The 17,268-nt window shown below is 34.3% G+C and overlaps 1 protein-coding gene across 5 annotated transcripts in view; it reads left to right on the plus strand.

Moving 5' to 3' along the window:
- Positions 1–9,761: 9,761 nt before the first annotated feature.
- LOC117406969 (potassium voltage-gated channel subfamily H member 7-like) overlaps positions 9,762–17,268 on the plus strand; it is a 61,428-nt gene continuing 53,921 nt past the window's right edge. For all 5 annotated transcript variants that reach the window (XM_034011474.3, XM_034011483.3, XM_034011500.3 and 2 more), the window contains exons 1-2: positions 9,762–10,186; positions 11,357–11,587. In XM_034011474.3, the coding sequence (XP_033867365.1) occupies positions 10,111–10,186; positions 11,357–11,587 (307 nt within the window). In that variant the 5' untranslated portion in view covers positions 9,762–10,110. The remainder of the gene's footprint in view (positions 10,187–11,356; positions 11,588–17,268) is intronic.

Here is a 17,268-nt window from a genome sequence, read left to right on the forward strand (position 1 = left end):
TTCTGCAACATCATACACCAAATAGAAGTCCAACTACAGTATGATTGACTTACAGACATGTTTTCTGTAAACATATGTATTATTTTGTTTCTCAATCAATCTGGAAGCACATTTGTATATTGTATTCTGCACAGTTTTATTCTGCAAAATACTGTATTAGATTTACAGGCATCAGAGCTTTTTGACGATGTATTTGTGTACACTGATGTCTTTGTTATGGGTATAATAAACAGGTTTAAATCACAACACTCATAGATTAAGACCACCACTAACTGTGTAATGTTAAGTCTCTTCAAAATGCTGAGAGCTAGAGCATGGAAGTACCTGAATAGAATCACATTCTAGGAAGCATTCCCTGAAAGAAAAAGAACAGGGTGGATGGGTTTCTATGGTTACTTCTAATCACATGGACTGGCAATAGCAGCAATGAGGTAATCAGTCTGCTGAACACAAGCAGTGTGGTCTGACAGCAGTGCTGTCTGTGGGAGCAGCGACTGTGGTGCTTAGAAACTCCCAGTAATAAAAGGTACTAATTGTGGCTATGTTTCATTGTAAAATAAATATATAAAATGTAATAATTCTAATGAAAGAAAACAGAATTTACAATTTTAATGGCGTGGCATATCTTACAATTACAGTAATAATCTACATAACATAAAAACACGTTCTCTGTGTTAATAGATGTAATATCTTCTGTTCTTATAAAACAATCAGTATCAACAAAATCATTATAGTCATTACTTTAGTTGGTGTTATTTAATAAGTTATTAAAATAAATGAATATCTCAATTTACCGTAAAGGGCATCAGACCTTCCAAGAAAGCAATTAATGTTCCAGATGTACTGATTTTGTAGCAGCCGTGCATGCAGACCATCTTTAGCTAATGGTGCAAGCATTTTATGATATTAGAAAATCTACTGTGAAATATCTAGGGAGCCACTGGATGCAACATTATTATTTTAGTTATTAACCTTTCATTACAAGTCATTACATTAGCATTATTTTCACACATATGAAGTATTTACTGTGTTAAAGGTCAATGGTTTTACACTTTCACTAGCTTAAGAACTTTCAATTGTTTTGCTTGACAACTGTGGGCACAGAACTCACTTGATTGTTGTTACAGAATGTTCAATAATACTAAAAACAAACTGTATACATGCTTTACGTTCTTATTTAGTATTACTGAATATCCTATGGATAAATTCTCAATGAGCTATACGATTTGCAATTGAACCTAATAGTTCATTTAGCAACAGTGTGAGCCGAATCTGATTCTTTCACATGGCATTGTTACTTGCCTGTCTAAGATATCTGTGGTTGCACATTGATTTCCATTTTGCAATGACTGCAGAGTTCTGTGGCCATTTTGCTAATATCACATTTCTGTTCCATTTCAAATGATTTTGTATACTGACCAGAAAAACACATCAGATAATTTCATTTTAGTCTTTATTACCTAACATAAAAGAGAACTAATGTAATAAGCATAATTAAAGCGCCAGTATATGCTGTACTTTAAATGTGCATTTTTGTCAAGTAAAAGAAGGTATTATCACTTTTTTATTATTTTTTATTTTAACTGGTCTATATTTCTTGATATTCTACAGTTATTCTCCATCCTCCAAACTTTTTTGTGAACAATTAACACTTTCTGACCATAATGAAAGACAGAAATCAAAATAACATTAAGAAACATAATAATAATGGCTAATCCATAAGTAAGCAGGACTAATCCAATCACCCAGGGTAGTCCAGTTAGGAATTGTCCTTTCTTGGGTTGTGCAATTTTTTATTTATTTTTTACCTTTGGCTGTGAGAATAGGATGTGGTATTGCATTTGGTATAGAGTGGAAGGAGGTATGTAGTAACTGGTTTAGGCTCCAGCTCGTTGGCCTGAATTTGAAGTCTAGGGCTCACCTATAATTAGTAAATTCAAATTAAAAGTTTTAACGATGCAATTCAGGGTGCTTGCTATTAACTTGCTATGGCCATTCAGTCTGTCTGGGCTTACTGTTCTGCCTCATGTCACACAACATACGAAAAGGGAGAAAAATACATTTGAGCCTTCTAAGGATGACAGTTCCTTCTGTGATGAGCCATGGAGTCACAGCTTGTTAAGTCAGACGGTGACAGTGATAAAGGAAAGCCATCAGTTTACACAAGAATATGGCCTATCTGCACATGACAAGCCAGACTATCGCTCTTCACATATGCAGGCACTGCGATGCATTCTCACCAGCATCTGACAGAAATAGTCCCTAAAGATAGAAACACTAGAGAATTGTACTGAACTGCTTATCTGGTAGCAAATGAATGGAAAATGTGAAGAGCACAAGGTGGCTTTGTTCACGTCCTAATTATCATCATTACCCCTGGAAAGAAAATCGTTGTTTGCCAGATACTTGTATTCCCTGAGTTTATTTCTGTTTAGTCTGAAACTAAAGATTTTAAACCAGGATACTGATAAAATATAGATGTAAATGTAATTTATTCCTACTAAAATTCAAATAATTTAACATTATGGTTTGTCATTCTTTTTTTCTCAGTTCAGCACACACATTTCTATCTAGTTTTATGTAAGTCTTTTTTTTTTTTACTTATGGCAAATTACATAAAGCTAAAAATATTGTAACAGACCAGCAGGTGGAGATGTAATGCATATCCTTACTGGCTTTGGCTGTTGGGTTTTTCAGGGCCAATATGCAAATATTGTTTTTTTAGGGATGCTGTATAATTGCATATGTGAGCATGTTCCTATGTATGCGGGGAAGTGATTGTAGTGTAGGTGAGATAAGAGTGTACTATTTTAGCACAGTGAACAAAATATACAAATCCAGTATATGAAACCAATGGAGTAACACAGGGGTGGAGTGGTGTGTGTGTGTGTGTGGGCAGCTATTACTATCAATGTTCGGACACAATTTGAGAAAATGTCTCCGAAAAAATAGTAACTCCTGAAAAACAATGTTTTGGGGACATCCCCACTTTGTAAAACATGTTTTTAAGAACTAAATATGCCTTTAAAAAAATAATAAAAGTGCCAAAATATTTAGTTTGTTGTCGACTTTCACCCTGTATGGAATTTTGTCTAACTGGAATTAGAAATGATAAATTAAAATATAGTGAGAGTCAATGAGAAGTCCGCATAAATATACTAATGCAAAATTTATTACACCAAGAACTGTAGTCTTATTATTTCTCATTTGCTAATTTACTACTTATTGTATATGTTCAGTAGGTTGCTTAAGGTATTCCCCTGGATAAAAATTGGTCCATTTATCACTAACAAAATTTGAGGATTGTATCAATATTTAATCGAATCCACAGAAAACAAGTCAGTATATCTTTTACTATTAATGATTTCAAACAGGGACGTCACTTATAATATATAAAGGCTAGACCCAACAGTCTGCAGAGTGGTGTGAATCAGCATAATGACAGCTGTTGTAGTTGGGGGTAAGTGGTAGTCATCTGAAAGCTGTCCTCATGTATAATAATATCATAACTGAATCTGAAATGGTGAATCTAAAAGGTATCGTATCTCAAGAATCTTCATAACAATGCAGGATGGTTAGGGTTTAATCACTGCTTTGTTGTTATTTACAGGCTACATTGTACATTTTTAATGTGTCAGAATATATAAAAGATACATTATATATATATATATATATATATATATATATATATATATATATATATGCTGCTTAAGCTGAATACATAACATGTGATCTCCATCGGTCAGATTCCTATAATCATACTTCTCTGCTGCAGACAGAAGGTTCACTCATAGTTATGGCAGGTCAGTTATTAACAGGGTATTCTTTCCAATTGCCATTTAATTTAAAAAAAAACCAACACTCAAAAAACCCTTTTTTTAGCCTTGATTTTAGTTCCTCATTCCAAAAGCAAAATATATTTTATCAAAAGTATCAAAAGTACAGGTGTAGAAGGCCTGGAAGTAATCTGGTAGCCAGTTAGACAAAGTAATATAACCCAGAACCATTCTGAATGAATGTAAACATTAACAACAGTTTAAAACAGTGTTAACATTAGTTATAATACCATATATAATGTTCAGTAACGCTCTACTAAAATTAGTTTGAAAGACCTTGTCAACACTGTATAGACTTAAATCCTTCATAATCTCTATGACATGCCTTAGTACAACGTTGTTGTTTTTTGGCAAAAAAAAAAAAAAAAAAGCCTTTTGTTAATGTTATTTATTTATGAAGATGTTATGAATGCTACATAGTGTCCCATTTACAGCGTTATATTATAAATCCGCCTTACAATACAGTCAGAATACAAAATTCAGAACCTAAGTGTTTTATTTTTACCTTTGTTTTTCAACAAGCATTTCATAGTCTGCTGGGATACCCTGTGTCCATTTTCTCCATAGCTGTAACAGGCAGTACCTTTAAAAAATCATTTTTTGTCAATTTAATGCAAAGATAATATCTGAACCTACAACAGTTTGTTTTGAAGGCAAAACAGTGTTTATTAGAAATAGAAAAAGTGGTTTCTGTTTATTTGACTTTTTGACTTGCCCATCCAAATTTCTGAAATATTGAGGGTAGTTAAGTAGCATGGAGTTCTGTTTGCATAAAATGTCCCGTCAGCTTCTGGATTTTTGAATTATTAAATTATTTTAAAAACAATGTGGCAGTGTACTGTTTTGCTGATAGAAGATAGATTGATCTATGATTCATCCCCTGCTATAGCCTTCAATGACCTTCAGGCAACAAAGTAAAGTACATGATCTGTAATGCAGATTGCTATCACCTAGGTGGTAATGGTTTTGTACTGTACTGTTTGTACATTTTGGCTGAATAACACAAAAAACACAAATCTCTTAAAGACACTGCACTAGTGAAGTACTAATATATTAATTTTCATTGGCACCACAGAGTTATAAAAAGATAGAATTTTACAAAATGTTGTTAAAATGTTATTGAATAAAAAGTTCTGTAGTTATTTCACCTACCAAAAAGAGTGGATGATGATTTTTACTTCATACCCAAAGGCATGATGCTACCCCCAGGGCAGTGGTTTGCCTTTTTTGAGTCACATAGCTGGGGTCAATAACACTTGTCCTTCATCCTGCATTACACATCGGAATGCACTAGAGATTTAGCATATGGTTAAAGTCCTGTTTTATAAATGTTTCTAACTTAATCATTCTATATTACATCACCATGTTCTAGTTTGACCTTTTGTATGTATGGCTTTCACATAAGACAGGTACATGGATTTAAACCCTCACACTCTACAAACCCATGTAGTATTTTAATTTTGGTTAAGAGTTTTTAAAAAAAAAAACAGTTTTTGATCCCATCATTTGAGAGTATTATACTATATTCTTAGCCCATGTTTGCTTTTGGTTATTGTAGGAGTATTTAATCGTAAATGCAAAGTATTTAGCTATTATAGTATATATATATATATATATATATATATATATATATATATATATATATATATATATATATATATATTGTGCATTATGACATGTTACAGTGACCCTGGGGAAAGCTTGTGAGGCTAGAACAGGGGCAGGTTGAGACTTAACCAACAAAACATTATTAGAAATAATTAGTTTTTCCTTAACATGCTGCTTTAAGACATATTTCATCTTCTTCTATTTTCAATGACACCTCAGTTGACTTTAACTTCCAGGACTTATTTCCAAAGATGCAACACTTACCTTGAGTACAGTTCAACAAGAATCAATTTTATATATCCTTTTGAAAATGACCAAATTGAATAAATTCAGTCAAAATCCACCTATCCTTTCTTGTATTGTGTAGCCAATGGTTACCACTCCAGGGGGTACATTTTTGTTGGGTATTTTTTATATCCATATCTTTAGACAGGGGAGTGTTAACCCAAACATTACTGTCTTAGAAGTATATGGAAGTCAGCTAAATAATGCTGAAAACTATTCAATCGCATACTGAAACAAACAAAACAAAATGTACAAGCTAGCCAAACACAGTATTATATATATTTTACTTACCAGAAAATAATGACAGCTTGACTTTAAAAAATGATAATTACACAATTAAAATGCTAGCAAGAGCATGCAATAACACAGTGGTGTCCAATCACAGTCCTGGGGGGCCATTCCACTTTAGATTTAACAGGTAGCATGATAGAATGAACTACTTCAGGGCCTGGGTGGAGATTTAATTGGTTCAAGTAAAACATTTAGGACAGGGTTGGAACAAATAGACTAGGAGTGGAAGGGCAACTCTGCAGTAACACATTAAACTGCATCAAGCCTGTCTTGGTTTGGTAAATTGGGAACGCATACAAATTGTAAGCAATTTGAACAAGAGAAAGATGTAATTTGCACATAAGACAATTCCCATTGTTAGACAAATAACTAGTTCATACCGTTCAATAGCAAAGACCTGCAGCTATGGAAGCATCTTAGGTATGCTAACCTGTGAGATTATTTATTGCCTGAGATGTTCTCCACCCACTCCCTCCATTTTCTTTCAGTGTTCAGTGTCTTTTTCTATTCTCCAGTCACTTTCCTCTATTTATTTCTAATAAAGCTATCATAACGTCATCCACTGTTTGCATCAATGTCCTACTGTCTGTCTGCATTTTCCCTGTGTACTGAGAATACCTAATGTGTTATGAGAACAAATTCCAATAACCTTTGAATGAAACCATTGTTTGAACCAATTGTGAGACCTCTAAAAGTGTCTGAAAAATGCCTTATTGAGAAAGAGCACCCTTTTTTATCTTCTTGTATATAACTTAGTGAACATCAGTGTATTTTCTGAGAACCCTCTAATAATACACTAACTGCATTAGACTACATTTCTAATGTATATTACTAAACAACCACCTGGTTGTATCATCATCTCCCAAATGAGGCAAATAACAAAATGGTTAGCTGTGTCTCAATGCCCTGCAGCATGTTCCATAGTCAGTATCCTCTCTTAAAATATAATTGTATAACAGTGAAAAAAAAGTCAGTTTGTTCTATTTTCTTATGTTTGTTTACAGTATCACTTTACACTTAAAACAGGATGGAAACTCCCTATGGTCAAATTGTTTACTTATCCATTACACTTTAATGATAATTCAACACACCCAGCTGATATAAATGTACTTATTTATGATGGTCTCATATGTTTAATGTGATCTTCAATTGCTTTAGCAAACTGCAATTATGCATTTAAACTGCAAACAGCTGCAGGGTTTGCATTACCAGAAATGATCAGTACCTACACTCACTTTTATTTGTTTTCTACATTGACAGTCTGGAGTTGGTGTGGCATAGAATCCACAAGCCTGAAGGTGTCTTTTGGGATTGTGGCCCATTTCTCCAGAAGTGCAGCCCACAGCTGGGTCAATAAAGTACAGTAAGCAGGGGATAATTAAAGATGGCCTGTTCGTCAGGGTAGACTGAGAATTGTGGGTTGTACTTGATCAGCAACAATACACACAAGATGTTCTTTGTCGTTCCAGGGAAGTCAAAGGACCCAGTCTAGTTTGCTTATGCAAATGATGTGAGATTCCAATGCAAAGTGGGGGAGGGGTTCTAGAGACCCCAGTAAGGAAAGGAAAAAAGAGGAATGAAAATATAGCGTAAACCACAGGAGCAGTCCTAGTCTCATAGGTGCAAGCAGGTTTCACGAAGGTGGATGTTGTGTACATAACAGCAACTTAAACATAGCAGACTGTGCTTTGTGTGGAGCAGATGGGTATCAGAACCTTTTCACTCCTCCCAGAGACAGATATGGATATCACAGAAGTCTGCTTTGTGATACAGTGCAAGGAACTATGAATAAATGTGAACAGACACCAGAGAATGATTGCTTAGTGTAAAACTGAACACGATTGATGGAAAGTGCTGCTTTCAGTATTTTGTATTCTGTCTTTTTGTATTACACATAAGATGTCACTATATGGCTTCCTACAGCATACAGCATATATAACCTAGTAACTACATTGAGTTTCTTAGTGCCTGTTTGTATATCTTTCAAGTATATGAATGGTCTTTAAAGCAAGACCAAATTAGGGTATTCAGCTGTGTTCCTAAAACGTGGAAGTGTAAAACATAGAAATCCACCATATATTAATCTGTGATACCCCAGGAAGAAAATCCAACTGTACTAAAATACATATGCTACCATAACATTGTTTTTATACAGCTGTCATAAACCAGTGCTTTCTGCCTTAATGAGCCTGTCATTATATGATGAATGGACACATTACACATGCCTCTTTGTTATCAGCAAATACTTTTTTTTTCTAAAAGCTGTTTTTTGGTGATACAATACAGTATATGTAGACACAAATATTTATAAATCATAACACTCCTAACAGTAATAACACAGCAAAATCACCTCATTACGCCGTTTGTTCATCGTGGAAAGCTAAACAGTTAATGATACACAATAAAACATCGCTTTAGAAGATACTGAGCAGTGTTAATAAATATTTGTTTTCATTTGGAATTATTTTAAAACCACACAGAATGAAATAGCTTCACTTTATTTCACAATTGACTGTTTGCACCAGCATGAATAACATTCATTTTTCAGAACCTAAATTGATTCGAATCTTCTCAAAATGAGGTCACATTAATCATGCTTTCCCGTACACAACTATTGAAACATTTTTAGAGCCACAATAATCATGTACGAGGAGAAATGTTGTAATCTAATACTCTGTGGTACAGTTCTATGTGTAGCCAACTGTAGAAATACAATTTCATGTTTGTTTGTTTTTTTAAGTATTTTGCCAAATAGCATTTTCCATATTTGTCCTTCTGGGCTTTGGCAATGATGCCCCATTTCTGTCACGTGTGTCGTTTGAAATGCGGTGTACTGTATCTGCAGTAAAGCATGTCTGCGTTTGTTTTGTTCTGTGCTTTGTGTGGAGCAGATGGGTATCAGAACTTCTTCACTCCTCCCAGAGACAGATATGTGTTAATATTGATAGGTGGCATTTCATTACACCAAACTGTTGTTTTCATGTGTTCAAAATGTGAGCTGTCTATTCTGTGCATTCCGTCCTCGTTCAACTCTTGTGTGACTTTGGAAATTAACAATTTTTTTTGGTCATGACGTGGGCTAAACGTTATTAATAGTAATGAACATAACGTAAAAAAAAAAAAAAAAAAAAAAAAAAAAGGTAATTTAAGTTTTAACCATTTGCCCCAAGAACGTATCGTAAATGAATTGTGGCTTGTTTTCAGGAAGGACAAGTCTCTAAGCAGCACCAAAATGAAATCTCAGGACAATAAAAATCAGTATAAATATTGTACACCGTGTTAAATACCTGGGAGAATACCCTGCAGCAGTTTACATAAATACGATATTTTTATTTTCCAGGCTGATTTTGACTTTGTATTGTTTTTTGTTTCAAATAATACTGCTACGACTACTACTACTACTACTACTACTACTACTACTAATAATAATAATAATAATAAAATAGTTGAACACGCAGAAGTGGTCCTATGGTATCTCCTCTCCTGTGGTAATGGTGTGGAATTTTGGAACTTCGTCCATGCAAAATCCTTGAAAACATGAGCAATTAATATAGATAATTTAAATCGCTACTCAACACGGGGACACAGCACCGGTGCTATCAAAGCATATTGTACAGTATTACCTTTCTTGTTTCATTTTACAAAAGGTCTAGTTGACACACGCTTGAGTACCCGGAGATGCGCGTTGTGCAGTAAACCCTGAGGTGTGTAACGTCACTCCCCCTTGCAGATCAGCTTCAGTCTTCCATTCCCAATCATCACATTGCTTTAGAGAACAGCAAGATCGCATCCATTTTCAGTTCAATTTGCAATGTTTAGCATAAGAAACCCAGATCATACCATTTTTTATTTCTATTATTCAGAGTCGACTGGTTGTTCCTGAAGGACGCGGATATGCACTCAGCAAAAAGGTTTTGTAAATAAGAAAGAAAAAAAGGGTGCTCAAAAGTGGGAAGATTTATTTCACCAGAATAAGGATGATGTGTGACAAAATCAGACATCACCAAGCTACGACTATAACTTAAGAAAAGATACCTATCAAAAAGCTCGTTTACAGTAGAAGTTACCCGATTTCAAGATCTGCTCAATCATGCCGGTTCGAAGAGGTCATGTTGCTCCACAAAACACATTTCTCGGCATTATAATACGAAAATTTGAAGGGCAAAGTAAGTAATTTGAATCAAATGTATTTAATACATTTCAAGTTTATTACTGATCAGCTGTTCACTGTTTTTGATATCACACAGAAGACTAAACTAATAAGTATCAACATTGTGACTCTAAATAGTACAATGGGCATATGTAATTTAATCAATACAATAACAATGTACGTACATATATATATATATATATATATATATATATATATATATATATATATATATATATATATAGATAGATAGATAGATAGATAGATAGATATAGATATATATAGAGATATATTAGTTGCTTAAGAGAGATTAATGATTTCAAAACATAACTATATTCTACCTTTCCAAACAATAATGTTAATGACGCCGAGTTTTTTAATACATTGTGCATTACTTTCAGTGTTTTAGTTTTTTGCAACTTGACAGATACAGCAACGCATATAAATAAGATATGTCAGAAATGTTATGTTGCCTTGTTTATAATCGGTGGTCAGTTGAACTCAGTTTACAATGTGAATATCAATGAAAATTGTGATTGCGTTATGTGTTACCTACTGTGCAGACAATGTGCAGTCTGAGGAAACTGTAAAAAGGCTGAATCTTGTATCATTTGCATGTGACCTTTACATTTTAGATAAAATTTAAAATAGCAGGTGTTACATGTTAATCAGCTGCTTTGTGTATTATGAAACAAACTCATTTCAATTCGCCACATCTTAGAAATGTGAAGAACTATTTTTGAGAGGTTGGAATTAGTGGAAATGTAATACAATTAACATCAAAGTTCATGTACATATCGCTATGTTTATTGACAATACAATAGTTTAAGTTGAGTGTATTTGTTCAATTAACGTTCATACAATGCCATCTTTTCAGCAGTGTTGGGATTCTATAAGTCTGCCCGTTATTTAATGTAGAATGTATTAGCAGTGTCATTTAACACAATATAATATCAATTTAATGTATCCATGCCATATATAGTCCTTAATTAAATCAATAAACACTATAAACATTGAAGTGATAGTAAACATTTTTCTATTTAAACAATTGGAATTGTGCATCAAAAACCTACATTTTTTATTTATTTTGGTATGTTTATAGTTCAAAACGCTGTAGTCTCCATCTATAGCTTGTTTATATAAGATTAGAATTATGATGTTTATAAAATGTGGGCTTTACTTACAGATAAAAAATTCATAATTGCCAATGCCAGAGTGCAGAACTGTGCGATCATCTACTGCAATGATGGATTTTGTGAAATGACTGGCTTTTCAAGACCTGATGTCATGCAGAAGCCATGTACCTGTGACTTTCTTCATGGTCCACACACCAAAAGACATGACATTGCCCAAGTTGCCCAGGCACTACTTGGCTCGGATGAAAGAAAAGTGGAAATAACATATCACCGCAAAGATGGTAAGACTTTCTGTTAATATCTATACAGTACTACTTTTTGGTAACACTTTGAAATAATGGCTGCAAATTCATAATGAATTCTGTCTGAATTCCACAGGAATAACACCTGCATATGTTACGCACTTCCTCTGAGTTCTGAAGTAATTCATTTTGAAGTCAACCCTGTTAATGCATGTGGATTTAATTACCTGTATTCATTCCATGTTTCCTTGTAACAAATGATGTTGATCATACATATAAGGCATGCATTCATACCCTCTTACCTGGGATTGTGAGAAGTGTTAACTCATGCATGATGTGTGCCTTATACAGGTACATATGATCAACATCATTTGTTTTAAAGAAACATAGAATTAATACAGGTAATTAAATCCACATGATAACTGAATTCAAAATTAATTACTTTAGAACTTAGGAAGGGCATACGATATGCAGGTGTTATTCCTGTGGTATTCAGCTGGAATTCATTTTGAATTTGCCGTCATTATTTTAAAGTTACCAGGTCACTTAACCCATATCAGTTCAGATGCACACATAATACTCCACAGCTAGTCTGTGAATACCTCTTAGAGCAGCAGCTGTGAATACATGCCTACTGTGGTTTTATAGAAGTGGAAAGCCTTCCTGAGGAACCTCTCTAAGGATTCCAGTAAGTGTTTACCACAAATGTCTTTGAAAAAAAAAAAATCATCTTTCAAGGTAGACAAATGAAAAAAAGCTCTTCTAGTAAGTTGAACCTTCCTCTAAAAATAATAATAAAATGCTTTACAGAGCTTAAGAGTGCAATCTTATTTATATTCAGGAGTCTGGCATTTTGGTTGGCTGAGAGGAAACTAATGATTTATAATAATTTGCATATATCAGACTGATTTAAACAGACTGAGAAAAATGTTGTACGTATACTCGCTTATACTGTAGAGCAGGTGGAGCCCGCAAAGGGGAAAGGCCACAGTAATGAGGAAGCAAAGACGATACACAAGCAACAACAAGTCTGCTAGGAAATACAATTCTAGGTAAACTAATTAAATTCAGTATTGGAACATCAGAACTCCTGCATTATATAAACAGAAGAAGAACAAATCAGAGACAACAAATACACGTTGAATTAAATGGTAATGACGTAATTCTCTGTATGTAAGGCAAGGTGTTCCAACTGTCTAATTGACCTGGGCAAACAAACAGATTGGAGCCAAAGCTATTCACCAGCGACCATTCAGAACTTGCCAGCTGTCCTTGTGTGCTGCATCAAAGATGACTCATAGCAATCCTAGAGTTTTGTCTAAAGCATTTGTGCCATAATAGCTATAACTAACTTAAAGACAACCATCTCCTGTGTTTGAATAAACACCTCATGTTAGTCCCAGCATTGTCCGTCTCATTGCACAGTATCCTCTATAGGTATAGATTACTGAGTAGCAGCATTATACAATAATAATAAAGGCACAAGACAAACGATTGTATTACTTTATTAAAGGAGTGCTTAACTTATTTGTACAAGGAATTTCAAAACGACTCCTGTTACTTTTGGAAGTATTTTATAATTCAAGTTGACATATCTAGGTGGTTTAAAGAACTTTACTGAAGTAAAAGTGTCTGCTGGTTTATGGTACTAAATCAATGACTCTGCTGGAGCTCAGATTGACTCTAACAGTTTAGCTGCAATCAGATCATGTGATCTACCCATAGGAAGTGATTGGATAACAGGAAGAAAGTTTGATATTGTTTCCATCTTCAGTGTTGTACCTGAAAAATATGTATATTCAGAACTGAATTATAAAACCCCCAAATAGCTAAAATACAATAGAAGGAGGACTAGTGATAGTGCTGCTAATACTAAGTATGAAAATGGATTTAAGTTAATGTATATCTAATATTTTGTTGTAGTGGCTGTAATGAATCTTCTCCTAGTGGCTGATCCGTTAATAATACTGACATTAGCATAAGACCCGTACTTATCCCTCGACTACAGAGCTTGCGCTTTAGTTGACTGGTAAGTAATTTGTCTTTGAACTGTATGGTTTGTGGTTCACTTCCAGCCCTTGCCTTTCCATTCAATTCAATTGGCTGAGATGCCAGCTCATTGCACGATTGTAGTGGTAGTTGTACAATGATGTTGGAGCACCTTGATGCGCTGGATTAGTTTTGTGTGTAATATCCTTGATTACCTTTTATGACCACCACATTCTGCACCTAATTAATCAATATTCAGGTTTCAGTGTGTGTCACACTCAGCATAAAGTTAGATAAGAGACAACAGTCATAATGCACATTAATTGAACTTCATTTTCAGATGCATATTCAACAAGATAAGTGCAGTGCAGTGTACAGTTGGCACCACCTAAATGGGATACTGATAATTGGGATTGCTGCTTAAATGGGATACAACTCTGGGAGATGGTTCTTCCCAATGCTATTTATGTCGTTTAATTGGGCTATCACTTTCTTTAATTGGGACACAGTATTTTCAAATGATGAACGGAGATTGCTTTTCAGAGCAAGACAGGTCAGTGAGTACCTGATTGCACTGTGACTTCCGTAAATTGCATAAACCATGAAGAAGGAGGCGTCTCCTGTAGTTTCTCAGACTGCTGTTGCAAAGAAAGTTGACGTGTCAGCATCACAGGTGTGATTCATTTTGTTTAGGAATAAAAAAGCATTGACTTTATGTATGTAACATTGAATCTTAATGTGATGTGATTTAATTATTTTTCTTTTCATTAAGAATCAAAAAAGCGTGACCTAAGGTTGGCTCAGCTGCCTCTCATTTAATTGGGACAGCTGCTTTACAGGATATCTTTCTTTCTCCCGAGGTGTCCCGATAAAGTGGCACCGACTGTATTCTAAAATATTTGTGTTAAAGTTGTTTTTTTTTCTTCAGTACATAAAAAAACCCCTGCAAGATGCCCATCCTTATGTAGGATTGTATTATAACAACAATAGTAGTTTAATATGGTGTCTAGTGCTCCATTAGGCATCCAATTACAAGTCCTTTGTAATAAGAAAGACTATTTATTGGTATGGTTTAAATTAACAAACACAGAATAAAGTGTTCATTTATGAGACTACAACCTTGGCATCGATAACATATTTGTTCATTGCTGATGTTACATGGGGAAAGTTTTCATAAGCAAGTATCAAATAACCAGCATGCCTGTGAAAAGAAGCCTCATCAAACAATGGCCTGACAGAACAATTAAATGAGAGTTGCATAACAGGGGCGAGAGAGCGAGAGAGCGAGAGAGAGAGAGAGAGAGAGAGAGAGAGAGAGAGAGAGAGAGAGAGAGGCTGATTGTTTAAGAGATGCTCAGCACAAACAATAATACAAATGTAGGGAAATACTATCTTCAGAAAGTTACTGAAACTGTCAAATCTCTGTAGACGAGCCAAGGCAAGTCAGATTCTAGCTCTTAGCACCCACAATTATTATTATTTTTTTTTTTTTAGAGTATTTTCAAGTACAGGACTAGAAAAAAAAAGCATATTTAAGCAGCTCTAAGTTCCCGCACTTGAATTATGAATTTGAATTTAATTACATTACATTTTAGTTACATTACACACACAGTTTAAACTTTGGCATATGAGGGTTTCAATTGCTTAGTCTTATATACTAAACTAATTGCGCAATTTAGCTAAAAGAGTGGAAGTAAGTCATAATCCAAATATAACGGGTCTGAAAGATTGATGCAATTATTTATTTGTGACCTTAATTTAAACCTTTTAATATTAATATTGCAATTTTCCCTATCCAATGAGTACTGACACAACAAGAATATTACATTAAGCTTAACATGGATTAATGCAAAGGGGTGAAAACAAGGTGAATATAAATACAGGCCTTAAGGAAGTTACCACTTACAGCAGATAGCACTGAGTGTGTGAGCAAGAATAACAGTCACTTCCAAAAAAATCCATTACTGTGTACATCTTCTCACTTAGTCTTGTGCATTTTGAAATCTAAGTAGAATTCCATTTATTCTCCTAATTCGATTACCTTTGATTTTACACATTTTAGTATCAATAGAATGGTGTAAAATAATATTACAGCATTTGGTACACCAATGCCCTAGTTTGCTTTAAACAACAGCTTATTTAAGTTAGGCAATTTCACATGCATATTACACATTACTGATGTGTCTGTCCACAAATTTAAGGTATATATTTAATGTTGCGTCTAGAAGGGGTAATGAAGTAGCCTAATGTGTAGCTATGTAGGATTCATTTGAATTTACTTCAGACCTCTACATTTGTATGACTGCATCATTTTATAAGCACTAAACACAACTTTAACATGTGTTTACATAGGCTACCATTCAACAGTGCTAGTGTCATTCAAAATGTACAGTGTAAAAAGGCATAGTGATACCTCAAATAAGTGCATAACCATGAGGATGATGTAAACATAGCAGTAAATAGCTGTCATGATTGAGTGAAACTCCTAATAATGTGTGTGTTTACAGTATCATATACAATGCATTATTTATTAATCTATATACATTTAAAATCTGAATAAGGAATGCACTTTTCAACCATGTGTATTATTGATTTGTTTTAATTGTGCACCACTGTGACCTGTACCTGATTTCTTCAATCATAATAGTTATAGCATCATAATATAATAGCATTGTTGTTTTGTCACGTTATCATCGTGAGATCCATTAAAGTCAAAGAAAACAGTGTGCTTAATGGGCTTTTCCATTTAACAATACATTTGTGTAAAAAATGTATGTACTGTATGTAGAGAATGTGTATTTTGTTTGTTTGTTTTGTTTAAACTTTTTGTAAATCCTTAGGAATAAGAAAGATATTTGCTGCATCTTTTTTATTCGTGTTTAAGCGCGTGTGTCTGTCATAACACTGCTCATTATGGTGTAGTGTAGAAGAATGAAGTGCTTCCCACATATAGTAGTTGTTGAAATGCAGAATTCTTCTTTTATGCTAGATTGGTACAGCTCTTTTCACACTGCCTTAGAACACCCTGTACTGTTAGATTATCCTCATCTACAGCTCCACTGGCTATCACAGTCTCGCTTAGCTGAATTATGTTTGCAGGCGGTATTGGCTTTGTGAGAACTAAAAGCTTCTCACAGCTTATTGTAGAGTGAGTTGACATATGATTCATGGAAGTTTCCCAGTGAAATACATTACTTGTGATGTTTTTTGTCCTTGGCTAGGAATTTAATTTATAGATTCATCACAACCAGTCAGGATTTTAATGTATAATGTATGCTGAGGTTTGTAAAGACGGAATACGTAAACCACTGGAGGATAGGTTGCCATGTGGCTGAAATATAGCCTGTATCTCTAAAATTGATACAAATGAAAAAATGCAATTCCTGATAGTTGCAATACTCATCTATCACCCCCACCACCACCACCACCTGCACCACCATCTTTATTCTTAGAAAGCTGATACCATGTTTGTAACCAATACGTGATTCAGTATAATTCAGAATAATGAGTTGATAAAAGGCTGCAATGAAGTTAAAGCAGCAGGATAAAAAGGGCTGAAATATGGAGTTTCTCGTGCAAAGTTTCAAACACCAGTTCCTTCTGTTGATCTGTAAGACAGCTGGCTTCCCAACTGTGCATGGAGTGTTTGTAGGTAGTTGTTTCCTATGAGGGCTGGATGATTGATCTTAAAAGGAGTGTATGCATTTTTTATGATTCCTTCCCTGTTTTCT

This window comes from Acipenser ruthenus, chromosome 10 (genome assembly GCF_902713425.1).
Source record: "Acipenser ruthenus chromosome 10, fAciRut3.2 maternal haplotype, whole genome shotgun sequence".
NCBI lineage: Eukaryota > Metazoa > Chordata > Actinopteri > Acipenseriformes > Acipenseridae > Acipenser > Acipenser ruthenus.